Source organism: Polyodon spathula, chromosome 25 (assembly GCF_017654505.1).
Source record: "Polyodon spathula isolate WHYD16114869_AA chromosome 25, ASM1765450v1, whole genome shotgun sequence".
NCBI lineage: Eukaryota > Metazoa > Chordata > Actinopteri > Acipenseriformes > Polyodontidae > Polyodon > Polyodon spathula.
The window spans coordinates 17,539,763-17,567,362 of NC_054558.1; the positions used below are offsets into that span (position 1 = coordinate 17,539,763).

Genomic DNA, 27,600 nt, shown 5'->3' on the forward strand with positions numbered 1-27,600 from the left:
ACAATTATTTAGAGATGTAGTGGAACTCAATGGGAGTTAATACCCTTAATGATTTTATTTTATTTTTTAAATGCCACTGAATTGTTTTCAGGGCTTCCGTTTTAAATCTCATTAAAGGATAACACTGCCAACAGACGAGCACCCCCTTATGTTAACACAATGCTGAGACTGCGCTTGAATCTGGACCAGTAAGGTGGAGCGCCGCCTGCTGAGTCAACACTAGCATTGCAGCACGAATAATGTTATCAGGTGAATCCGGAATATAACGGGTTATAAGTTATAAGTTATCGTTTGCCTAGTGTTTTATGGCAGATGTTTCTGGGTCGTTGCATTTTTCACAGCAGTCCACACCTGCAGCCGCATACAGCCAGGCCTCCCTTGATCTGATCCAGGCTCAGACGCGCAGACGAGCGTCCCCATTGACTGATAAATGCTGCTTTTATGTTGTTTTGTGATTCTCAAGTGGCTGAAAAAAGCCTGTCATCCGGGCAAGAGACACAAAGACACCGTTTGAGTCTGGCAGTTCTGTTCTATAACAAAAACCCGAAACAACAACAAACAAAATCAAAACCAAATCACCGCTGTTGTTTTGAGGCCGGTGTCATGCATAGGCAGAGACAAAAAAAAAAAAAAACAGTACCTTGTGCAACCGGTTTTAATTGTCTAAGGGAACTTTAAGCTCATTGTAGTCTATCTAGGTTGCTGCATATATACTTCCCCGTCTGGCTCTCCGGTATAGACCTCGGCAGTGACGGCATGCTGTTCCCACACTGGCCCTACTCTGCTACGGCCTGGTCGTTACTGTTGTTGCCGTTCTACTGGGTGTCTTGCCTCCTTGGCGCTGAATTCCCAGTGCTGTCGGTGTTTAAAACGATGGGGTTATTATTCGATGTAGGGTTTCATTTTACACAGGGTAGTCTGGTTATTGCATTACACTCACAAGGTATTATGTGATATTTTAAGGAGCAAAGATGCATTCCTAGTAAACAGTAATTAAGAATTGCATACCAAACAATCAATTACTGCCCTGTATAAAGTCCAATATATTCATTTTGTTTGATGTAAAAAAAAATATATTATATATTGTTTCACTATATTTGTTTCACAAGTTAGTGTCTGATCTGTAGAGTAATTAATTTAATAGCATTCATGAGAGATTACATGGAGTTGGACTCATTTTAACCTTTTGCATCTACTGGCTACTAAACATATTAGTTCCACCCGCCCCTGCTGGACAATAAACACATTACACCTGTATTCCGTTCAGTCCTTTCCGCCTGCTGGCTGCTTATCACATTGCAAGACCTTTTCTACTGAAATGATGGCTGGCTAATTGATTCAGTCCTCCTGGTTGGTTGATTTTCTTTAAAATGTCTTCAGAGGGGTAGGCTGTTCTATCGAGCTATATATTTATGAAAGCTCGGTTCCTCTGCATGCTTTACCATAAATGAAAGAAACCCTGATTTTCAAACCTGATTTATAGTACACAGTTTTAGATTTTCGCTGTTGTAGTTGTGTTACTATTTTTCTGCTGGAGCAAAAGATTTGAGAAAGATAGCTTCTGGTGCCCTCTAGTGGCAATAGTGTTTGTTGCTGACAGTCCTGTGGTAATTGACATCGATGTACAGGGAGACTGTAACTGACTGACATAAAGATAAACAACTCTCCTGGTGTATTGATTGCGTCACGGTGATATTGTCTTTACTCTAGAAAAAGTAATTCCATTGTGGTATGAAATAATTTTTTTTTTAAAAATACTAAAAGTTAGAACACCATAGCAAGATTGGGCTGCATGTTATAAGTCTTGAAACCGGTACAAACGATTATTATGGTATATAGTGGAGTATGTTATAGTCCAAAAAAAGGTGTATAATCTACAGCATTAGCCATAAGGGTTCGTTACCAGTCAGACTCCACAATGCAGATACAATGAGACACAGACATGATTTATTCCTGTTCTGTTACAGTCAGCTACACAGTAACAAGCACATTACATTTTTAGCTCAAACTATGACAAACGATGAGGCCCCGATGGCCAGAGAGCAAGTCTAGACAGAAGTATTCTTTAAACACGCACGCTTCTGAATTATTTAGTGCTGTTGGCGTTACTGGCATAAGCGGGGTATACAAATAATGGGGAAAGAACAGTCTTTCCAACCTGAAATGGCAGGCCTTTCTCTCGCTAAGGTTTATTTTGAAAGCTTTGTTGTTTCATATTTGAAAATTCAGGCAATTCATTTTTACCCAGAAAAATGCATTTGTGCAAAGTAACCCCCAGCCCCCCCGGCCCCCCCGGGGATAAGACTGTGAAAGACACTTATTAAAAGTTCCAGTTTATTACTATTTATTGGTAGCTCCAGGGAGCAAGTATAAGGCAGAGAGCTGGAAACAAAGCAATAATATTTCTTATTTAGAAATGCTTCACTGGGAATATGAAATTTCAATGAGAATCTTTGCATAAAAGTAAGCTTGCATGTATATTGTGTTTTTCAAGTCTATAGTATATTATATATTTCAAAAACGGTTTCATTGTTTAATCCCACATGTTGTTGTTTCTTCTCTTTCTTACCTGGTATAAAAACGTAACAATAATGAACTTTTAAAGCAGCAAATTTAAATAAAGCGTTTATTTGATGAGAAAACAGTCCCTGGTGAACACATTCCCATGCACATTTGATACCGTCATTCCAGCTTTTAACAAACCATTGCCAGATTAGAACAGTAGTCTTTAATTGGTTTCCTTCTAGGGCGATTTTAACATTATTACATAGAATACAAATACATTTGAATGAGGTTCACTGAAAATCAGCTCTATACATGTAAGGTGATGGTATTAAGATCCACTTGTGTTTAATCATTAAAACTGCCCCCATTATAACAAGTTTCCCATAGTAAAAGCACAGCAAAGTGTAATAAAACATGAAAGTTATGCAAATGTCCTAACATGTATTTTGTCATTCATTAAACCTGTATCTGTTTCAGTCAATGGACAAGACAACAGCAGCCAAGTTCACAGGAGACAACAGGACTGTACCAGAGACAGGGTCAGCTGTACCTGTTGACTGTAAAAGCTCTCATTAAGCAGTGCACCATCAAACACAGGTTTGAGAAGCAGTGTTTTTCCTTCCAGCTCAGAGGATACCCTTATAAAAATATACCATGATAAAAACATAGCTACACTACATGTATTATTGTAGTATAGTGATAAAAAGCATGAGAAAGTGTAGCAAGCACTGGAAAGTACAGGTATGGTAAAGTATTGCACAAACCATGGTAAACAAGGGTAAATGCATAGTATAAACGTGGGGAAACTGCTAAATGACTGTGCAAATCTGCCATGGCAAATGTTTAGAACAGCCATCCTAAAGTATTTACTTATTTTATAGTACAGTGGTTGCTAATTTTACTGTGAAAATTTAAGGGGTGATGTAAGGATATGCGCAAAGTGATTTGCGGGTACAAAACCCTGCTAGTGATTCCGTAAATTGCGTTTCGCAGATGTAAAGCCTGATTCTACGATGTACCGGAGCATTGTGGGTGTTCTGCACCTGCAAATATCGACATCAGCCCCCATATCTGCATTCACTTTCTTGTTTTTGAGAACTGTTTAATTTGCACCAGAGCTATCCACTCGTCTGGACTGAAAGAGCAATGTGGAGGACAAGAGAGTTCATAGCGAGAAAAATGAACTCAAGTGTTTAAATGAACTACTCACCATTTTACAGGTTACATGTTTAAAAAGTTACAGAAGTTTTGTTTTTGCATTTTGACTGCTGAATGTCCTGCCCTTCAACAATTAAAATGTGGAGCTCAACACTGTTCGATTATTATGGGTGTTTCTGTAATGCAGTTTCTCTTGTTTTCTAATACATTAATACATGTTAACCTATTAAGTGTGGTTCGGGGGGTGGAGTTGGCCCCCTGCTCCCTATCATCACCTTCGATCAATTAAATGTACTCTAATGCTTAGCCACATACAAGTAGTTGTCCTGCATCTCAGCTGCCTTTGCATCGGTCTCTTCTGGGGGATTAGTGATTCCACTTTCTCCAACCCTTTGTTAAGTGTCACTTCATTTACCTCGTAGAGAAGGGCTCTCCGTGAGTGAGAGGGGACCCCAGGCCAAACCCTTCCATTAGCATGCATGATTCCTTGCCTTCTTCTCTTTCAGATACTGGTGCCTCTATTTATGTGAGGGTCCCAACAGGTGAAACCCCTCTTGTTTGTCGGGTCTCCTCAAAGACGATGACCCCTCTCCTGTTCGTTGGGTCTCCTCAGCAACGGAACCCCCCTACTGCATATGTCGGGCCATTGAAGAGCTGGAACCTCTTTTTATGTGTTAATATTACTAATTAATGTGTTTTCTTTCTGGTTCGCGAGCTTCTTCGTATGTCGGGTCATCTCAGAGATGATGACCCCTCTTCGTATCTCGGGTCATCTCAGAGACAGTGACCCCTCTTTGTATCTCGGGTCATCTCAGAGATGGTTTACCCCTCTTTGTATGTCGGGTCATCTCAGAGATGGTGACCCCTCACCTGTTTGTCGGGTCTCTTCATTGACGGAACCCCCCCTTGATATGCGTAGGGCCTTCAAAGATCCTCTCTCTTTGTATGTTCTATTTTGTTACTAAACATTACAGCAGGTGACCTAGCTCCTCCCCCTGAAACTATATACAATCAAATGGTGTGTGTGGTTCAGGCACCACCCAGTGGACATTACTGGAAGTTCAGCAGCAGATGTAGAAAGATTAGGAGACTGTTCTTTTTCGTGAAAGGAGTTGTTTTATTAAGTCTTTGTTAAGGTGCTTTGACTATGAGTTCAGGAGTTGCTCTTCACTTCTAGATGCTTACCACAGATACTTACCACAGTATGTCATTTAGAATAGGTTAGATATATAGATAGATAGATAGACATTATCCTTTTTCTCCAGTTTTCTCATGGTTCCATCGCTGTGTTAACAGTGCACTCAGCAGGGCTGCTCCCTCAATGATCCCCTTTGTGAGCTCTGGCAGAGAGCAGGTGCAAATCAATTCTCACCCAAGTGTAGCTGCTCCTTCCACTCATTGAATGTTCTCTTCCCTTACTCAGCTAACCAAGCTCCTCTGTATCTAGTAATTACAACCCTTAAAGCTGTAGCGCCCACAAGCAAGTTCAGGTTTACAATGATGCAAAATTGACGACATTATAAAACGTCAAAATGGAAAATACTGCTAGTGCTGTTTTGTGTTTGTAATTCAGCGCATTTTAAAGCAACGTAGTTGAGCCTTTTTGGCAGATCTTGTTGCCAGTCCAGTTTGTTTATATTCCCAGAAAGGTAACTGTTGGAAAACAGACTTCTTCTTTGCTTTGTACCTGCTAATATATCACTGTGCAGCAGTAGACTGTCATTAATGACATCTGCAATCTCTCTTATAGCACAAGACTCAAAAGAGCAAAACTTCCCAAAAACGCTCCAGTCTATTGTATTCGATTTTAAACTATAGTATAGTATGCTGCATTGCCATTGCAAATCATTTGCTGAGGATCCTGACTCCATGGCTCTTATAGTTTCTTCTGTATCCCGAAATGCAATAGGAAGTAAAGCATAGCCTTTATATAGCAGTGAGATCCCCTGTTTGACATGCATGCTAAGCTGTGGCAATACTTTTTCTCACACAGACACAAAAGGCATGCTGAGCAACAGCTGCTATTTGTATCTTAAACGCAGAATAAACTCAACCGCTAAGACAGCTGAAACTACAAAGAAGAGATGAAGGACACGGCCAACCAGTGAGCAATCCTCCCGAGCGTACTGCTCTGCTGTATTGTCATGACCCTTGCCCTTATAAAAGTTGACCATAGTAAAAATCAAGTGTAATAAAGCATGGTATAGTGAGATGTGGTAAAGCATATTAAGAAACATGGCAAACCAGGGTAAGTTATGGTAGCTGCATAATATAACCATTGAAAAAGCATGGGGGGAAAACTGCAGAAATACCATGGCAAACTTGTATAAGGGTGTTGCGAATCAGTTTGAGTGAAGATGAGTATAATAACCTGTGGTACACTTTGATAGAGGGCTATAGTTGGTGCACATGCTAGTGTCTAGGTCTGTATAAACTATTGCTTTTTCAAATGGAATGACAAAATTGAAGCCTTGAAGCCTGCAATTACCCTGCAAAAGCATTTAATGAACATCACCTTTACCTGCAAGATCCGCTGTACATCAGAGACTCAGAGACATGATGGGCCAGGTCTACATCCATACCACCATATGGGCCCGTTTATGAATAGTAGTGCAAACAGGCCTTGCTAAGATTGGAGCTGGGGCCACTAAATGATCCTAAGCCATCTTATTCAGGGCAGGTGAACTCCTAGCATTAGATACTGCCACACTTGCCCAGACTTGCACCTTATAAGCCCCAGTGAGTTCAATGCAGGAGCCTCTTGTAGTTTATATATAAAAAGGAGAAGCGTGACTAAGTTTCATGTTTCATGCAGTTCTAGTAAAAGGCTTTGAAAGTGACCTGAATTTTGTTTCATGTGGTTGAAACATTGCTTTGACACAATTTTCAAATTAATGTTTATATTTTCCATTATGGTCAAATAGAAGTATGGGCAATTTGTCCACAGTGGAAAATCGGGGCCAGTGTCTTTCTGTGCAAAATATGCGAGATAAACGATATCATTAAAACGTCATGCATAGGACTATACGGCACGGTAAACGTCGAAATGCCGGTTTGCCAACGCTTATTGAAGTATCACTCATAACGTGTTCATTACACTCTCTACATGCCCGGTGAAAGACCATACTGATTCTTTCTCATTTGTATCTTTAGACTGAAGGCAGCCAGCTGAAGTTTTACATTGTTGGACTGCTTTTCTAAGTCCACAAGTGTGGATGTCACTCATCCTTCTGCAACGCGCTAAAGCCGGGGACGACGAAGACACAAGCGTGTGCCGTTTCTTTGACCTTCACAGCTTCGTTGCAGCAGAATGACACCGGTGTTATTCTAGACCACTGTTATTCTAAATCTGTTACAATGCAAAGGGGGTGGGGGTGACACTGACATACTTCACCTGCTACTGCCAAAAGAAGGCAAAAGCGTATTTATAAACCCGGGTAGAGGGTGGTATAGGGTATATAACGCGTTCTGTCCGTCCATTCTTGATCAGCATTTGGAGTTCCTCTTCTTGCTTCGACAGTCAACTCAGCAAGCTTTAACGATGGTGAGTGCGCCTAGAGTCGTATCGTCTATAGCGCATCAGTGGGTGCTGTTCAGTAGTCTTATCGCAGTTGGAAAGACAATCTGGTGTTGAAAGGAGCATCCAGCAATACATTGACTGGTCATTACATGTTTAGAATTTATGTTCAATTACAAATCAGAATTGAAAGTCGTTAAGATTTTGCAGTTAAACGAACAATTTGACACCGCCTGCAAATTCTAGTTTTGACTGGTGCAAGTTTAATGTTAACAGTGTTCCAGCTATGTCCAAACGTTTTGCATCGCCTAGAATTTTAGGATTGAGACATCATTTATATCGTTAAGTATATGGGAAACTGTAAAGCGCTATCTAATTCAATATGCTAACGTAATATTAGTCAGCCGGTTTCATTCGACTTTATGAAGAAAGATTTGTTAATTGTGCAGGGTGATGCACACTTTTTCCCCAGAGCTGTATATCCAGCACGAGTCTCTGAGAACCCTTTCATGGGTACGTGCATTATTTCTGCCATTGGAAGTACTGGTTTGGCGGAGCACACAGCATGGCAATCATTAAGCTATTCGGACGTTGCGCTTCCAAAGTTGGAACAGAGTTGTCTATTTTTTAAACTCCGTGAATGATTATGGGTTGAATTGGTGACTGAAAGCATTCAATAAAAGCACAACACTTTAATAAATATGTTGACATTGATTTATGTGAAGCTGTAAATGCATGCTAAAAAAAAAAAACACAGAAACGGGTATTGATTTTCCCGTGTCATCGCTGGGGTCCCCAAAATGAGTCTACATTAAAAATAAATCAGATTTTTTTTTTTTTTTTTTAAAGTAACTTGCTAAACTTGACATAAATGAAAAGTATTTACTCAATAATATGGCTGCTTTAAGAAAGCACTAATTCTGAACATGTGCCCAAAAATACATGGTGCGCAAAGGGGAGCTGGAGAAAGGAAATTCATGACTACAGTTTATACGTAGTCACTGGGCATAGCTGTTCTCCATAGCTTAGAGGGCAATGCACTATTAGAACAGGACCATTCCATGCCATATTGCTTCTCTTACGTTCTGCAGTGCACACAACCGGCATTGAGGTCTTATACTACTTGCAGCAATAGAAGAGTATACACAAACTGCTAGAGCTCATGCTGTGTGTGAATAGAAGCATGGGATGGAATAACTGAGGCTATTAAATCAATGTCTCCACAGTCACCCAAGAAGGCAAAGAAGAGGGCAGAGGGAGCGAACTCCAATGTCTTCTCTATGTTTGAACAGGCACAGATCCAGGAGTTCAAGGAGGTACGTTTTATAACACTGATACCAATGCGACAGAGTTATCATGCTGTGATCTTCTGTTTCTTCATATTATTATTATTATTATTATTAATTATTATTATTATTATTATTATTATTAAGCTTTTTGACAGCTCCTTGCAGAACCTGAGGTATGTGTGTGGCATGTGACACAGAAGCCTGCCAACTGAGCACTGACCATACCTGTCAGATCTGCTCTTTTATCCATTGTGCAACAGAGAAATTCCTTTGTTTGTGTGAGAGAAAGCCGGTCTTCTCTAAGTGTGTGTCTGTCAATAATCTGTTATACTTAGAAATGTGTGTAGCAAAGGAGAAGCCATACTAATGGGGGATTTCAACTTCCCCCAAATAAAATGGGAAAACCCGGTGGGTAGCGCGAAGGATGAAATAGAAATGGTGGAAATGACAAATGACTGCTTCCTAACACAATTTGTGAAGGCACCCACTAGAGGGGAGGCATGCCTTGATTTAGTCTTTTCAAATAACGAAGATAGAATAACTAAAACAGAGGTCAGAGAACCACTGGCAAACTCAGACCACAACATGGTCTCATTTGAAGTGTTTTTTAAATCCTCAAAAGTAAAGACTAAAGCTAAGGTTTACAATTTTAGAAAAGCAAACTATGAAGGCATGAAACAGAGACTAACAGAAGTAGATTGGAGTAAAATAGAGAAAACACCCACAGAAGAAGGATGGTTGTTCTTCAAAAATGTAGTACTAGAGGCATAAAACAATTACATCCCTAAAGTAGACAAATCTAAATGTAAAACTAAATTGCCAAAATGGTTTAATAGATCAATTAAAAAAAATATTCAGCGAAAAAAGGCACTTTACAGAGCATTAAAAAAGGACCAAAAAGAAAGTACACAGAAAGAGTACACAGAACTGCAAACGCAAGTCAAAAAGGAAGTTAGAAAGGCCAAGAGAGAAATAGAAATGAACATTGCTAAGGGAGCTAAAACCAATTCCAAAATGTTTTTCCAATATTACAACAGCAAGAGAACATTCAAAGAGGAGATTAAATGTTTAAGAGATACAAATGGCAAAATCGTAGAGGAAGAAAAAAAAATAGCAAATATGTTAAATGATTACTTTTCACAAGTTTTTACAAAGGAAGATACTGACAACATGCCCCACATGTCATCCAGTTCCTATCCAGTTTTAAATAACTTTAGCATAACTGAGGCAGAAGTGTTAAAGGGACTAGGAGCTCTTAAAATAAACAAATCCCCTGGGCCGGATGAGATCCTCCCAGTAGTACTCAAAGAAATGAAAGAAGTAATTTACAAACCGCTAACCAAGATCATGCAGCAGTCTAACACAGGGGTGGTACCGACAGACTGGAAAATTGCAAATGTAATACCGTCCACAAAAAGGGAAACAAAACTGAACCAGGTAACTACAGACCAGTAAGCCTGACTTCTATTATATGCAAACTTATGGAAACTATAATAAGATCCAAAATGGAAAATTACCTATATGGTAACAGGGTACTGGGAGACAGTCAACATGGTTTTAGGAAAGGGAGATCGTGCCTAACTAACTTGCTTGATTTTTTTGAGGATGCAACATCGATAATGGATAATTGCAAAGCATATGATATGGTTTATTTAGATTTCCAGAAAGCTTTTGACAAAGTCCCGCACAAAGATTAATTCTCAAACTGAACGCAGTTGGGATTCAAGGAAACACATGTACATGGATTAGGGAGTGGTTAACATGTAGAAAACAGAAAGTACTGATTAGAGGAAAAACCTCAGAATGGAGTGTGGTAACCAGCGGTGTACCACAGGGACCAGTATTAGGTCCTCTGCTATTCCTAATCTACATTAATGATTTAGATTCTGGTATAGTAAGCAAACTTGTTAAATTTGCAGACGACACAAAAATAGGAGGAGTGGCAAACACTGTTGCAGCAGCAAAGGTCATTCAAAATGATCTAGACAAGATTCAGAACTGGGCAGACACATGGCAAATGACATTAATAGAGAAAAGTGTAAGGTACTGCACGCAGGAAATAAAAATGTACATTATAAATATCATATGGGAGATATTGAAATTGGAGAAGGAATCTATGAAAAAGACCTAGGAGTTTTTGTTGACTCAGAAATGTCTTCATCTAGCCAATGTGGGGAAGCTATAAAAAAGGCTAACAAGATACTCGGATACATTGTGAAAAGTGTTGAATTTAAATCAAGGGAAGTAATGTTAAAACTGTACAATGCACTTGTAAGACCTCATCTTGAATATTGTGTGCAGTTCTGGTCACCTCGCTATAAAAAAGATATTGCTGCTCTAGAAAGAGTGCAAAGAAGAGCGACCAGAATTATTCCGGGCTTAAAAGGCATGTCATATGCAGACAGGCTAAAAGAATTGAATCTGTTCAGTCTTGAACAAAGAAGACTACGTGGCGACCTAATTCAAGCATTCAAAATTCTAAAAGGTATTGACAGTGTCGACCCAAGGGACTTTTTCAGCCTGAAAAAAGAAACAAGGACCAGGGGTCACAAATGGAGATTAGAAAAAGGGGCATTCAGAACAGAAAATAGGAGACACTTTTTTACACAGAGAATTGTGAGGGTCTGGAATCAACTCCCCAGTAATGTTGTTGAAGCTGACACCCTGGGATCCTTCAAGAAGCTGCTTGATGAGATTTTGGGATCAATAAGCTACTAACAACCAAACGAGCAAGATGGGCCGAATGGCCTCTCTCGTTTGTAAACTTTCTTATGTGTTCTTATGTTCTTATGTCTGTGTGTGTCTTCACACCCCCACATATTTCTTCTGAATGCAAAGCAGTTTCGAAGTATTTTAAGTGTTAACCCTAGCTGTGCACCCCTCTCCCAGGCTTTCACCATCATGGATCAGAACAGAGACGGCTTCATCGACAAGTCAGATCTCAGGGACACCTTCGCAGCTCTGGGTAGGGTTTCTTACTCTCTCTGAACGCATTTGTAGTTTTATAGTATAATGTAATATGGCAATGCTGTCTAGCTAGTTACTATGTAGCTATGTATTACATGTATTGCATGTATTACATGCATAATGACATCTGGAATAGTATTATAGATCATGAATATTACTATATTAATAGATCAAGATAATGCAAACTGAAGCGTACCACTATATAAACAATACCCTATTACACTCTTAGAATTTAAATTACATAACCATGCGTCTGGAACAGATAGCAGCACTCTGATTCTAAATCATACCAGCAAATGGTAAATAAATCGACATGCATCTTATTGATAAACTAATTGATAGATTTATTTAATAAAATTAGCTGAGGTATTACTATCGTTTGAATAGGATTCTCTACAGCAGAACAAACCTAAGCAACACTTTTCTAACACTGGGGGAGTGCAATGGGTTAATTCACGTGGTGTATAGTAATAACAATAATAATAATAATAATAATAATAATAATAATAATAATAATAATAATAATAATAATAATAGCCTGTGTTTGCTGTGCATCATTCAGGGCGTGTGAATGTAAAGCAGGAGGAGATTGATGAGATGTTGAAGGAGGCTCCCGGACCAGTCAACTTCACTGTCTTTTTAACCATGTTCGGAGAAAAACTCAAAGGTACGAAACAGCAGCATTGTACAGAACAGGACACCAGCCCCGAGTTCATAGGGCCAGGTTTCAGGACCCTCCTGTGCTCACAGCTTCTGTTAAGTTAAAGTAAAATGACATTAAAACTCCTACAAAAGTTTGAGAAACGGATTGCTATGGTTACCGTACTTTACCAGACCTGTGTGTGATTTACCTTGCTTACCTACAGTGTACCATGCTTGCGCCATGCCATATTACTAATTAGTTTTAATAGCTTTTTAAAGCTGCCCCCACATGCTCAACTATACAGCAAAACAGGTTTAGAATCATACCCTTCCATCATTCATTTATCCGAGTTCAGTTTGTTTACACCCCCCATGAGGTCGTTTTATCTGTAGGGACACATTCTTATTTTTCCTCTTAAAAACAGCTTTCTGCAGTGAGACAAAGAGGTGTAAACAACGCTAGTGCTCTAAATAAATAAATAAAAGCCCCTTGCTTTGTACTATATGTTATATAGATTGGGGCGTGGTCTTTAGCAGTGTTTGTTCAAATTCTTCCAGGCGCGGATCCAGAGGAGACCATTCTGAACGCGTTCAAAGTCTTTGACCCCGAGGCTACAGGCATTCTCAAGAAAGACTAGTAAGTATGACGGGGCTCAGGTGTGGCGACTCAGCGTAGTCACAGGCTTCAGTCACGCTGGAATCTGATGTAACAATGTTGTCTTTTCACAGCGTTACGGAAATGCTGACGACACAGGCGGATAGGTTCTCAGCTGAGGAGGTAGGTCTGCAGCATTCTGCTTTTTATAGGCAGAAACCCTTGCAGGACCATTACTAGACCACAGCATTACCAGCAAAGGGCAACACAGGGGATTTAGAACAAAATACTGGAATGGAAATAAGACTCCCATTACACAGCAGTTTAGCTACACATTGTGGCTAATCAAACTCATAGTAAAACATGGAATGGGTGAAACTGCTAAGCAATATGAGTCTTAATCCCACCCCAGTGATAGCTGGGAACAAAATAAGCAGTATTAGTTTATAGAATTGGGATAACATCTTAGGTCAAATCATGAAAAGGAAATATTTTTTGAAACAGAGAAAAACACTGTTTGAAGTATTGGGCTTTTCTTTACTGTGATAGGAGTTACAGCTTCCATAGCTTCTGCTTTTGGTCCTTTGGACAGTATGAACTGTAGTCCTGCCACTTCAGCCACTGACAGTACTTACAAGACAACACAAGATTAACCATGCTCTTGCACCGATAGTTGGAGCTGACCTGCTGTACACAAACCCTTTCTAAGTGGGTATTCTCTTCTGGTATCAGATGGAGCAGATGTTCGTTGCCTTCCCCCCAGACGTGGCTGGAAACCTTGACTACAAGAACCTGGTTTACATCATCACCCACGGAGAGGACAAGGACCAGGAGTAGAGCCGTCGCCCGGTTCTGTGTCCTGCTCTCTGCTCTCAGCTTTGTCTGTTCTGTAAGCGCTGTCTGTTTCCATTGAGATCCTCCTGCTTCAGTTAGTCCCCCCCAGTCTGCAGTGTGTAGAATCCCCTTTATTGTTGCTGCTTACTGTAATGTCACTCTCTTTACTGTCCTGTTGTGATGACCTGTGTCCTGACTCCATGCTGTTTAACGCCCACAAGAAGAGCGAATGCTTACTTTCCTGGATCTGGTAATTCACAAACAAATGTGTAAAATAAATGAATAAACTTGGCATTTTTAGTACAGGTCACCTCACTGTGTATTGCTTCTTTCGGTTCAGGAAATATTGAGTCTAACATGCAAGTGCTGCGTTGTGGTGAGATTTCTTTCCTGTTAAACCGATGAGTAATAATAATAATAATAATATGGGATAACCGTACACAGAGCACTACAGCCACATTTTCAGTCATTGTTTTTTTAAATGTCAGTATTTCACATGTCTGCTGTCTTCCCCAGCATAAAACTGAACTTCAGGGAGATGGAGCTTTGATATACTAATGATGGATGCAATTTGAAAGACAAAAATAATACATTTGATGAGGTTTTCTTTAACTTACTTAAAAAGCTGAAACACTATTGCAGAGCTGTTTTGGGTTTTTGGAGAGCCATACAATATTATATATATATATATATATATATATATATATATATATATATATATATATATATATATATATATATATATATATATATATATATATATATAATATATATATATATATATGTATTTACCTCAAAAAGGAAAGGCTGTAATGTAAAATGAGTTTTGTTCACTGAAACTAAATAGCTGACTCAACTGTGACAAAGACATAAGAAAAAACAGACAGCAAGACACAGCCTCATTAAACGAGTCACATTTAAACACCACATTCCTTCATTTGCTACCAAAGACTGCAGATTCCCCTGGTACTCTTTTCAAACCCATTCTAAAATGAATCTCTATCTCGAGAGCTATCAGCTGGACAGCCCTGCACCACTGAGACTGCAATTCTACACTGTACAGAAGAAACCTTAGTCAAAACTTAACAGTACCAGCAATGGAACAAGCAACATCAATAGGTTAGGATGAAGCAGTACTGACATGCTAGTGCAATGGCTGTGTTTGTATTGGTCTATATCTCATGATGTCATGCCAACGATTGTACACTGCAGGTTTAAACTGTGTGAAACAGTCCAGGCAGACCCCGGAGCCTCTCTCTCCACTCGCCCTGTCGTGATGCTGTAATTATCTTCCAGCAGCCCCTGCGATCAGCGTGTGGGAGTGATGATGACAACAACAGAAAGCCTGGTATAGTATGTGAGAAGCAAAATTCGGACCTCACACACACCTTGTTTATATCGACTCTCATTGTGAGTCAGCCCACTTACACTCAAGAGTCGAGTAGACGGTCTGGGATGGGGGAGAGTGTCAGAGTTAAGATGTGCTTATTAATATTTGCTGCAGTGTCAGTGGGGCACTGGAGGTGCCTGTTACTCACTCAAACAATTAGCTGCTAGGGCTTCAATGGGAGTTTGAATCATAGCTCACTATGAGATACCTGACTCAAGCAAAAAAAAGTCAGAGCAACTTCTTAATTCTGCTTATAGTGCCTCCTAATGGTGCATTTAAGAAGCACTGCATAATGATTAGGAGTGTATTTTCCAAGCTTTCTAATCCAAAATGCTGTCCTTATTTAGTGCGTACAGTCTGTATGCTATTTGTGATGTCAAGCTACTAGAAACGGGCCTGTGCAGCCAGTCCATTTTATAGATAGACTGTGTCTAAACTAGGCTGCACCCAACAGCTTATCAAAGGTCATCAGACAGAAGTGTGAAGACAGATGTTCAGTAACGTCAGGCTGTTGGGGGCTGATAGTTTATTAGCCTGTCAGTGCTGTACACAGGGGGGCATGTACAGCTACGGCCAAATGTTTTGCATCACCCTATATACTTCATGAAAAACTGGCAAACATGACATTTTGAAATCAAACATGAAATACTGTACTACTACTATGTCTTCCGGTAGACTTTTGTGACATCATTTTGTAGTTTCTTTGATTCAATTATGTTAAATAAAAGATCTAAATGATGTTCATATAGTTTTTTCTTTATTATTATGTCTCAGTCCTTAAATCTAGGTAATGCAAAATGTTTGGCCACAGCTGTAGGCTCACAATTCCTCTGGCAGACTTAAAAAATACTGCTTCACTCAACTCTGCAAGCAAATGAGAAAGCACCTGCCATAGCACTGTCAGCAAGGTGTACTATACTGTATTCGACGTGACTGAAGGGATGACTGCCAACCAAGCAGCTACTATCAAATTCTCTCAAGTCTGCTGACAAATTTCTGATTGAAAACAAGGAGATACAGCTTTTATATATCCCACAATATATTTCAGGGATCCCATTTGCCTATCAAAATAATCAGGCACCAAAGTGTGTGCTATATATGGCAGTTGTTTGTATGTAATTCTAATGGGATCCTTGCAACAGCCTTCAGCAGCTGAAATAGCAAAGAGTGATCGCACTAGGTTAAGTGACTCAACAGCAACTCTGGTAGTTCAAGCACTTGTTGTATTCTTGGGATATTGTTAATATAATAAAATACTTAAGGGGGTACTCCGTAGGTGGAGGCTGGCGTGGTGGCCGTGCCTGCACTGATCACAGGATTTTCAGGGTCTTCCTGCCGTCACGGACCCCCCTGTCTGTTCTGGACCCCTCCATCCCTTTGCAGAGCTGCTCTTTAACCAGGACCTTCTGGAGAACCTTGTCCTGCAAGGATTCAAAATCCAGGGGCCACTCTGGAAACGACAGGGGGAATCATCACACTGTATTAAGAACCTCACAGAAGGTTAGGTTAAAGCACAGAAGATGACACAATCCTAGAAATCAGTTACACTATTCTAAGGGCTATACCTGGAATCTCCGGTGGGTCCGAGTCACCCCCCTCCATGGCCGAAGGCACGTCTATTTTAACGTCCTGCACAACAGGCAACAGCGAGGAGCCGCCCAGCAGAGGGTTAGTGGGAGGAATGTCTTGATATTCGGCTTCCTTCATGCCCAGAAAGGTCAGAGCCATCATCAGGTCGCTGGTCTTATGCTCCAGAATACCTGCGAGGGAAGGCAGGATAAATCAGTCCAAAGTTGAGGAGCTCTCGCCAGGTCACTTCACCTATAGTGCACTGGAGAGAAAGAAGGGGAAATGATACCAGTGCAGAACAAGTAAGGGTGAAATAAAGGACTAGTCTCTTAATCTTAACTTTGCTGGTATATTACATTATTTAGGCTTTAACAATGATAAAACACCCCTGGTTTATCCAAGGCAACGAGAGAATCCTGGTATTTGTGTTCATTACCTCCACTCTTGGCACAGTTTACTGTATTTCAAAGCAACAAAGTTACATCTTGCACTGCGATTCCCAATTAGATTTGAGCTTATTTAACATATCAAAACTCCAGAAGAGCAACGACACTAATACAACTGAGGCAAGAGAGTTCTTTCATTGATGTTCGGTACTCCTGATTGGTAGGTTTCAGAGGTGAGACGGGATTAAAACCAGGTATTTCAAATAAGGCAGATTTTGTAAAAATTAAAAACAGTCATTTGTAAAATTAAAAAAAAAAGAATAAAATCGCTATACAGAACCACAGTAAGAGGATGGCTGTACCGATGTACTGCACAATGTTGAAGTCAGTGATGCCTTGGCTTCCCCCCAGCTTGTCCACGATGGAAGAGGGGTTGCAGTTCATCTTGGTGAAGAGGGACTCCACGCCAGTCTTGAGCTGGTCCAGGGATTTACAGGTCAGCCGATACTGGAGCTCCAGGTCATTGGCCTGCAGAGTCGTCCTCTCCAGTGTCATCTAAACAAAGAGGTACAGAGAGGGGAGGGAGAGAGGGGGTCCAATTCAATCATATTTACATGGCGGGGGAAACTGGACAGTTCCTTCTGCACAGATAATGAAAGCCTCCTTCACATATTAAAAAGTACTAAAGCAAAGTGACTATATTTTACATATTCAAAGTTCATTTGCCTATTAATTTCTGCAGTTTCACATCCTTTACTTCTAGTTCCCAGTGATTAACCTTGTTTGGTTGTGCTTTAACACAATTGTACTAAACTTTACCACGCCTCTTGAAAGCTTTATGAAATTCTCGAACCGCTTTCTCATTACCTCCAAGTCCTTCAGGGCTGCATGCCTGTCCACATTCAATTGCTTATTCTGAAACTGGAACTGAAGAATTTCCCCCTGTGCAAGAAGGAGGAACAATTATTGCTGCAATACTGTTCAAAAAAGCACAGATGAGGCAGTTTGGTCTGACAGCCCTAACCATTGTGACCACACATACTGCTGCAGCAAGCGTCCCTGAGCCAGGGTATAAACTGGGTACCCCCAAATCACAGACCGAACCCATGTGCATGGGATTAAGAACCTAGAATAGAATCTGACCTTTGAGAATAGGGCCAGAAATAAGGGTTTTCTGACCCTTTTAAATTTGTGCTCTTCATATTGGCCTGCCGTTTGCTGTTGAGTGACCTCTGTGCTAAATACTTACTGTTCCCTCCCTTTAGCATTGAAACAAAGCTCCTGCCTGTTCTTAGCACAACTTGTGAAAAATGCGACTGGCCTTTTCACAAGTGCCAACAGGCTATTCTCATCAGCCAGGGCACTGCTCAGACAAGTCGCATGCTTCTTCTGTCTCCCATCTGCTCTCTTGTAATGTAATCTAGAGATGCACAGCCTGACAGAAGCTGTTTCAAAGCTAAATATGAACCCTAACAGCAATAGGTCATACACTCAATCAACTGCAATATATACACACTGTCATTTTGATAAAGACCAAGCCTGGCCACTTTATTAGGACCTGTCTGCCCAGCTGGACTTGACACCTTCCTGAATTAGAGACGCAAGGAAGGATGATAAGGTGATGAAATGTGTGATGTCATCGTTGCGGATCAAGCTTACCCACCCTGCTGGCAATGGCTACTTTCAAGGCAATAACGCACCCGTCCAGCATGCTACCACTGTGGGCCACTTCTGCCATCTTCCATGGCTGCCATCCAATCAAGCATGCTTGGGATGAATTTAAACAACGCATTCGCCATCACGATCCTCTGCCTCTCTGTGGATCTATTGCGTAATAATGACTGAACGGATGCCCTGCAGCACCTTGTGGAGTCAAGGCTGTGAGTAGGAGAAACCAAGGCTGAACCTGATATAAGCTCAGGTCCTAATAAAGTGGCCATGCAGAGTTTATTTCTACTGCTTCAGTCAAAGGACAACTGGTTAGATTATGCACAGGTTTAGCAATAATGTACTGCTGTATTAACAACAAAAACTACAGGTTTCTTCACATTTGGACAAGCAGTTCTCCAGCTGGACAGACTGAACACAGCTCCTGAACCCACCTGCAGTTTTTGTATCTTTTCCTGCAGCATCTCCGTCTGGTTATTGAGCTCGTTGATGTAGCTGAAGTAAGCAAAGTTCTTCTCCTCGTTCTCAGCGAACTGCTGCCTGATCACGTCTACGTTCTCCTGCCCTGTCAGCTCCACCACGCGCTGGTACGCAGTCTGGTAGCTCTCGAAGGAGTCGCCGCCCACCCGCTCAGTCAGTCTCTGCTCGGTGTCTGGAACCCAGCGCAAGGCAGTAAAGATACTCAAACATGTCTAATCTCCAAGTACGCCAGAGCAGAACCATTACCCTGCTCCCCAGCAACACTGCAGCCCCAGTGCATGCAACGAATACCACACATGTTCCACATGCTATTTCCTCCTGACGCTCACTGGAAGCAGAGGGACAGGTCAATGGTTGCAGTACCAGCTGTACTTGTTTGAGCACTGTATTTGCCTTATAGAAGTGCCCCATAGTAAAAGCATAGCAAAGTGTAATAAAGTACAGTAAATGCATAGGTAAGTACTGTAAAGAATAGCAAGGTGTGGTAAAGCATATTAAAAAAAACAAACATGGCAAACTATGGTAATCAGTAATTAGTGACGATAGGCACGCGTGTTTAAAAATGTTAAACTACTTTGTGCTTTAATTAGGGATTTTAAACAACTTCTAAAAAGCTCCATGCCTATTATCATTTGTGGCTGTGTTCATTTTCTCTTACAATTTTAAAACAATTGCATATCTGGCCTATTAAAGCCATCAATGAAAGTAGATAATCGCTAATTTGCTTATTTGGACACGTTTCAGTTCTAGTGGTTTGTTTTCATATGCACAACAGATCAAAATACAGAAGCATTATGGTGTTCTGATTCATCTGCACACTACTGCCTCACACAACGTACTTTTCTTTTTGGCGACTTTCATCTCCTCGTCCTCTGCAACGCTGCGCTCGTGTGATTTGTGCATCATGAAGTTCCTCAGTTTGTGGTCGTGGTCGAGGATCCTCAGCAACTCTTGCAGCTCCGTGTTGAACAAGGCCTTGTCCTTCTGACTGCGATCCCTTACCGCTAACGCGCGGGCCAGAGCCTCTGACCTGAAACAGGAGCACAGACACACCCGCTCCAGCTCAGCAACCCGCAGGATTCCATTGCAGGGAACTTAAACCTGACGTCGAAGGGGCCGCCTCGTACATATTCATTTGGCCGAGCGCCGTCTGGGTAGGGAGGGTTTAGGTCAGCAGGGTAATCCAGGATTCACCGTGCACCAACAACTGAAACTCTCAACAACTGAAACTACCTACAAACTGTACATGCTTGTTATTGATTAACAGTACACACGTTTCCGACTACAGTAAAACAAGAGTGAATCATATTATAGTTAAAAACAAACTAGCACAGCTGTGGAACACCGCAGCTGAGAATAATGGCTGTCATGTAGTAGTATATCCAGCAGGTGGGGGTATACACTGTTTTTTTCTACCACTAGCACTAGCAAACACATGATGACCGATTATTTTCATGCAAATCGAATCTGTGACGTCTTTTCAGGGTAGAAAGCTGCTATTATAACAGGTAAGGGTCAGGGCTGGACACAAACTGCAAAGCACACGGTTCAGAGACCATTGAGACCATTCAACTGAAGAGCAAGCTCTGCAGACGAGAATGTGTGGTCATTCATTTCAACACCCCTATGACACAGACCTTTGCTCATAGGCTTCGGTTGACTGCTCCACAAGCTTGTTCATGAGCTGCTGCTGGAGGCACAGTCCCCTGCTGATCTTGTGGAAGAAGTTCCCATACTTGTCCCTCCAGAACCTGTGGTCCTCAATCTCCTCTCGGAGGGCTGTGTTCTTGGCCAGCAGCTTGTCAAAACGCACAGTGGCCTGCAAAAAAGAGGCTCAATTCAACTGATCAAAACAGTGCCGTGTCTCAAAAGATCATTCAACTAGGACCCCTCCCTGTCGTTTTACACCTTTCTAGTACAGAGACTTGCATGCACTGTTAAATGTTAGATTTTCACAGCCTTCATACACAAAGAGCTGGATTTGAGTTTATTTAAACACTGGCAGCGTTTGGATCCTACACTCTATAGGTCATCTGAATAGATTCAGTGGCTTGCTCTGAGCTCTGTTGACAAGCCCACAGATTCAACACATTATAACATACATAGACCATACATCACAGTTCTAAAGCAAAAAAAAAACAAAACAACAGCACAGTTTTAAAGTAGCTCATGAGTACCAGCTTCGTTTTGTGATTTATAATAAGATACTGCAATACATTGTTTGTATAGGACACATCCAACCAACACACATCATAGTAACTTAAATAAAAAAGCACCAATAATTGAATAACTACTGTTGTCACAGCCATTCATCTCTGACAATCGTTCTAACATGACACAATCTAAGTGACGTGAATTTTGATCATGGTTCTAACTGAAACACCGTGTGGTTCCTTGGCATTATAAAAAAACACGATAGCAGTGATAACACGATTGCAGCGTTACAGACACTGTCAGAAAACCCATTTTCATTCCTTCAAGCCGTTTCTATGAGGTCACCCCAGTGCCGCAGGTTAGTTAGCCACACATACACAGTCTCCCAGAGTGAGGCTGGGGCCGAGACAGCTGAACTGACCTCTTGTAAGTACTTATGAGGACGAGAAGTGGGTTACAGACAGCTTGTGATAAAAGTTTGAAAAAGACCTAGTTTCCATGCAGTTCTCCTGCAGTCCAGTTCACAGGGGTGTCAGCATGGTTCCTGTGTACCTGCTGTAGAAGGCTCTCCTGCACTCTGATATGCTTCTGCATGGAAGCTGTCTGCCTCTGTCTACCGATTGGCCCTCCCATTATCTTCCTTTTCTCAAAGATTTTTCCTTTGATCTCTTTGATCTGAAGAAGGTGCAAAACACTCAGCAGTAAGAACATGTTTATGTATAAAGAAAAGGTATTACCTGGTTCTACACTAGGCTAAGGAAAGTCTTTCAGGAAGTCTACTGTTTACTGTTCCAATTCTTAAGTAACGTTGCTGCACACAACATATCACATACATAGATAGTACTAGATATGAAAATATATTACTATGCTATACTATACTATACTATGCAATACTAAACTATGCCGTACCATTCCATACCATACCGCTACGGCCAAAAATTTTGCATCACCCTATAGAATTAACAAATTTTGCTTCATAAAGTTGAATGAATCTTGCTGAATAATGTTAGGTTAACATATTGAATTACATACCGCTTTGTAGTTTTCCATATACTTAACAAAAAAGGGACAAAAATTTAAACATGAAATACTGTACTACTATTATGGCTTCCGGTAGACTTTTGTGACATCATTTTGCAGTTTCTTTGATTACATGAGATTTAAATAAAAGATCAAAATGATGTTCATATAGTTTCGAGCTGGCTCATGTGTTCTTTTCTAAGAATTGACTGGGTTACCTGTGTGTAGAGCTGGCTCATGCGTTCTTTTCTAAGAGTTGACTGGGTTACCTGTGTGTAGAGCTGGCTCATGCGTTCTTTTCTAAGAGTTGACTGGGTTACCTGTGTGTAGAGCTGGCTCATGCGTTCTTTTCTAAGAGTTGACTGGGTTACCTGTGTGTAGAGCTGGCTCATGCGTTCTTTTCTAAGAGTTGACTGGGTTACCTGTGTGTAGAGCTGGCTCATGCGTTCTTTTCTAAGGGTTGACTGGGTTACCTGTGTGTAGAGCTGGCTCATGTGTTCTTTTCTAAGAATTGACTGGGTTACCTGTGTGTAGAGCTGGCTCATGCGTTCTTTTCTAAGAGTTGACTGGGTTACCTGTGTGTAGAGCTGGCTCATGGTTCTTTTCTAAGAGTTGACTGGGTTACCTGTGTGTAGAGCTGGCTCATGCGTTCTTTTCTAAGGGTTGACTGGGTTACCTGTGTGTAGAGCTGGCTCATGTGTTCTTTTCTAAGAGTTGACTGGGTTACCTGTGTGTAGAGCTGGCTCATGCGTTCTTTTCTAAGAGTTGACTGGGTTACCTGTGTGTAGAGCTGGCTCATGCGTTCTTTTCTAAGAGTTGACTGGGTTACCTGTGTGTAGAGCTGGCTCATGCGTTCTTTTCTAAGAGTTGACTGGGTTACCTGTGTGTAGAGCTGGCTCATGCGTTCTTTTCTAAGGGTTGACTGGGTTACCTGTGTGTAGAGCTGGCTCATGTGTTCTTTTCTAAGAGTTGACTGGGTTACCTGTGTGTAGAGCTGGCTCATGTGTTCTTTTCTAAGAGTTGACTGGGTTACCTGTGTGTAGAGCTGGCTCATGTGTTCTTTTCTAAGAGTTGACTGGGTTACCTGTGTGTAGAGCTGGCTCATGCGTTCTTTTCTAAGAGTTGACTGGGTTACCTGTGTGTAGAGCTGGCTCATGCGTTCTTTTCTAAGAGTTGACTGGGTTACCTGTGTGTAGAGCTGGCTCATGCGTTCTTTTCTAAGGGTTGACTGGGTTACCTGTGTGTAGAGCTGGCTCATGTGTTCTTTTCTAAGAGTTGACTGGGTTACCTGTGTGTAGAGCTGGCTCATGCGTTCTTTTCTAAGAGTTGACTGGGTTACCTGTGTGTAGAGATGGCTCATGTGTTCCTTTCTAAGGGTTGACTGGGTTACCTGTGTGTCCAGCTGGCTCATGTGTTCTTTGTGCTTCTTGATGAGCCTGTCACACTCGTCCATGCTCTCCAGCAGGGACTTCATCTCCATCAGGTCAGCCCCGTCCTGCAGGACATTCTGGTCCGAGTTCAGCAGCAGCATGTCCGTGTCGATCTCTTTGTGCTCTTTTAACAGTGCGTTGATCTCATCTCTGCACACAATTAAACAACCCTGTTTAAATAAAACAGTCATAACCCTCTGTGCGCTGTCACTGGTTGTAGGTCTCAAATGTGCCCTTTTGCAAGAATCATGTGTTAAATATACAGAAATGTATTTTTTTACGTATAAAATACGATATCCGGCACTAGGTTTGCAAACCATGCTTAGTGTTGCGTTCCTTGATCATTTCCTCACCCCTTCAACATCATCTTTCCTGTCATTAACCAATCAACTGCTTCCTCAAGTGACTGCCATGCTTTCAGCTGGAAGCATGCTGTCACCCACAGGAATGACCTAGGACGTGCAAAGGTAGCACATTTTAAAAGGGAAGTGCATGTTGCATGTCACAGGTGAGTTTATCCAAACTGCGCAAGCGAGATCTACCTGCAAAACAGGTACAATTTCTGGAACGATCTTGTCAGCTACAATTACTTTAATAAATAAGCCAATGGAGACGCCCAATTCAAAGTCATTCTAGTGCATTTTATTTTGACATAGTCAGTGGCATCGCTCTCTTTCACTGAAATGAATCAACAAAGCAGTGACACCATTGTTACCAGATGCCCATACTATGGCTTTATTTTACTATTTATGTTACACATTTAATGGTTATTCAATTGTTTTACAACATATAACATGTACATATACTGTATATTATAGCTTCTGTCCATATACAACATATCCAAATCAATTCCTTTAACTCTTTTAATGTCACTGCTTTCTTAAAGTATTTTTGTTGTTGTTTAAAAATCTATTTGTATATCATTTCCTGTTTCAGTCACCACATCCTGGTGACGTTTTAAAAGTTAAAGGCTCACTTGTGTCCTCATTAGAGCTCTCAAAAGTGCAGCTAGTATACCGGAGTGTAACCATTAACTTGTCCCCCTGGAACACTCTGCCACTCATGTAAGAGATCTTGTTCTATGTGAGATTTCTTACTGGTGTATTTGTGTTGCAGAGAGCTCAGCCTCACTGTGTTTGTTTAGGCAGAGAAGCAGCTGAGGGAGGTGTTAGCTTCAGCACAAGTGCAACAGACTGCATTGCACTTCGGTGACAAATGTCTGAGTAGCTTACAAATGATGATCATTGTAAATGGAAAAATGTAAAAGGCCGTGCCACGCTAGGCTTCTGGAAGCCAGTGATATTTATTTTTATTACCACAGAAAAGAAGCAAAAAAATAAAATAAAATAAAAAATACTGTCATGCCACACAGACTGTAGCCATAGGCATGCTATATAAAATAAACACATAAAGCAAAGGGCAGAAATACTGTACCTTCTGAATTCAGTGTGGGCATCGTATTATTGAGATGTATTATTGAGAGAATAACAATTTGTTGATGGGTTGTTTTAATCATTTTCTTAACTTGTTTTGTACCCCATGTTATATGGTCTTTACACCCTCCAGTCTCCCAGTTACTATCATTATGTGTAGGCTGTTCTAGCTGCTCAAACTGTGTGAAAAGATATCTATTACAATAAGAGACACACTGCACAGGGTATTATTATATCAATCACAGAAACCAAGAGCAGACTGTAGAACTAAAAGCTGAAGAAGGTCTTCAGCACCCTAATAAGGCCGGGAACCAGTGACAGTATAAATCATCTTTGGGGTTTTTCAGATTTACTATAGAATGTGCACTTTGCAGTAGTGGAAAATGTAAGGAGGGAGGTTGCTGCAGCGCTGTGAACACTTACCCCTGTCGCCGAATCAGGTGCTGCGCCTCGTCACAGTAGATCTTGTATTCATTCTCCAGGGTGTGATACTGGTGCTGAAGCTTGCGCAGCTCCGTCTTGGCCGCAGCTTCACTGTCAGGGTTAATGGAGTCCAGGGTGTTGCCTAGAGGCATCTTCAAAGAGAGAAAACAGTCCACAGCAACTCAACAAGGGGTATACCAGCACAGACGCTGTAAGCACAACGCTACAAAATCATAATGTTCGTCTAATGCTACCTATTGACGTCCTGTGCAAGTAGGTCTGAAGGTAGAAAAACTGTTTGACAGAGAGCACAGGAAGTGATTAGGTACTGGGAAGCAACTGTCATTTTTTTACTTGTTGTGTTGGAATATCTAAAAATACTAAATTAAAATAAAATTTTTAAATTTAAATTCAACACATGAAAAGAGGACCGGGTTTCAATGTTTTAGTGCCTTTTCTGTGGCCTTCAGAACACAGTGCAACCTTAATATGCTTCCCCAACTCACTTCCTTTCCACTCAGCCTTGCCGAATCTTTTCAGACATCATTTCTAGAAGTTAGCGAGCATGGCAAATAATGCTGGAAGCAGAAACATCAATAGAAGACCACACAGAACACATATAACATGATATGAAATTCATTATTGGGAAAATATAGGCTGCATTGTCTGTGCTAGAAAAATGATACAGTGGGAGTGGCATTTCTTTTTGTTTCTTCAATAGTGAATTAAGAACAAAACTATTTGCACTGGAGACGAAACTATGTTTTAGAGAGAATCTGTGACCTACCAGTTTACTGGAGTAAAGCACTGCAAGCAAAATACATTTTTGCACAGGCAAATAACAACTTGATATTTCCATAACTGTAAAGTTCTGGCTATGTGCGTTGGAGAGTAATTCTCAATTGGTCCTTTTTTAAAGCTGTTATATAAGGGTATCAGGACCATAGTTCAAATGTTGCTCAGGGCTTCGGAAAAAGAACACTGTAATTAGGCTTGACATTCTTAATTGTACTTTATTTCTGAAAGTCCTCCATTAATTGTGTCTATTGTGCCTATCAAAATATGAATATTAACCCAGCTGGTGTTTTCCAACAGGCATATGTTTGATCCCCTTATTAACCTCACTAAAAATGTGAAATTTATGATGTCACACCATTCTAATTTAGAATTATACCAAACGCTGATATCACTGCACCATAAGTACATTGAAATGATATCACAATGCAATAACATCGTTTCTCAATGTCACTCTACCACGAAGCAGCATTAGTTTAAGAAAATAAATCATCACAATACAGTGACATCATTGCTTGGTATAAATGGATATGCAATAATACTAAACTAGTAAAACAGCACAGTCTGCTTTTACTTAGGTAACTCTCACCTGCCTGTAGGGTTATTTATATATTATTATACTTACCGTTTTGACTTCTTGGTAAGTATCAGAATATACCAATATATATATATATATATAGACAGGATTGTTTGAAAGACGTGTTTGAAAGACGTCCGCCTGTAATTCCCGTTCAGTGTTTATGAGTGGTGGCGTTTCATTGATCAAATGGCTTTTGGAATATTAAAATAACGTTGTGACAATAAGAAGTGGTTTTTCTATTATGACGCCGTTATGACCACAGGATGACGTCCCGCAAATACTTATTATGGTCTACATAATATAGGCTACTGTTTCAATATTTGTAATAACTGGAGATTTTAAAGTCCTTCTGGTTAAATGTTTTGAATGTCATTCTGCATGGGAGAGTCTCGTAAACTGTTTTGTTTACAGGAAAAACAAAAGGTTTTGATTTGATTGTTCAAACACACTGCAGCGATGGCTCGTGTATTGCTGTGCATCCGATTCATTACAGAAAACAGCTTTTAATGATGTTTAAATGAGACTAGCTTTGTAAGTAAAACACTAAGATAGAATTAGTCAATAATCATAATCCAATGTAACACCAGCCTGTACTGTATAACACGACTACAATGACGCTGCTACTCAGAAATGGCCTTAACCGATCATCACTATACAGTACAGTATACAAATAGCCACTCCCCATACGCAGCAAGACGCAATGCAAAATAATAATAATTAACTGGGATATACACACACGTTTTCTATTGACATTAATAATGTATG

At 40.7% G+C, this 27,600-nt stretch overlaps 2 protein-coding genes across 3 annotated transcripts; one reads left to right on the forward strand and one right to left on the reverse strand.

Moving 5' to 3' along the window:
* Positions 1–7,101: 7,101 nt before the first annotated feature.
* LOC121300097 (myosin regulatory light chain 2, ventricular/cardiac muscle isoform) lies at positions 7,102–13,817 on the forward strand. 2 transcript variants are annotated; one of them, XM_041228495.1, is made up of 7 exons: positions 7,102–7,207; positions 8,407–8,496; positions 11,359–11,434; positions 11,999–12,103; positions 12,637–12,715; positions 12,808–12,856; positions 13,406–13,817. In XM_041228495.1, the coding sequence occupies exons 1-7, from the start codon at positions 7,205–7,207 to the stop codon at positions 13,508–13,510; spliced, it is 507 nt and encodes a 168-aa protein (XP_041084429.1). In that variant the 5' UTR covers positions 7,102–7,204; the 3' UTR covers positions 13,511–13,817. The 2 variants fall into 2 exon arrangements, with proteins under 2 accessions (XP_041084429.1, XP_041084428.1); XM_041228494.1 differs by lacking the exon at positions 7,102–7,207 and having other exon boundaries at positions 8,380–8,496.
* Positions 13,818–15,651: 1,834 nt separating this feature from the next.
* Positions 15,652–25,612, reverse strand: LOC121300244 (coiled-coil domain-containing protein 63-like). The gene is made up of 10 exons (XM_041228743.1): positions 25,461–25,612; positions 23,565–23,754; positions 21,707–21,829; positions 20,638–20,819; positions 19,840–20,030; positions 18,955–19,172; positions 17,720–17,794; positions 17,215–17,407; positions 16,463–16,657; positions 15,652–16,347 (listed from the first exon to the last, which is right to left on the reverse strand). Exons 1-10 carry the CDS (start codon positions 25,610–25,612, stop codon positions 16,208–16,210), a joined length of 1,659 nt encoding a protein of 552 aa, XP_041084677.1. The 3' UTR covers positions 15,652–16,207.
* Positions 25,613–27,600: the final 1,988 nt, after the last annotated feature.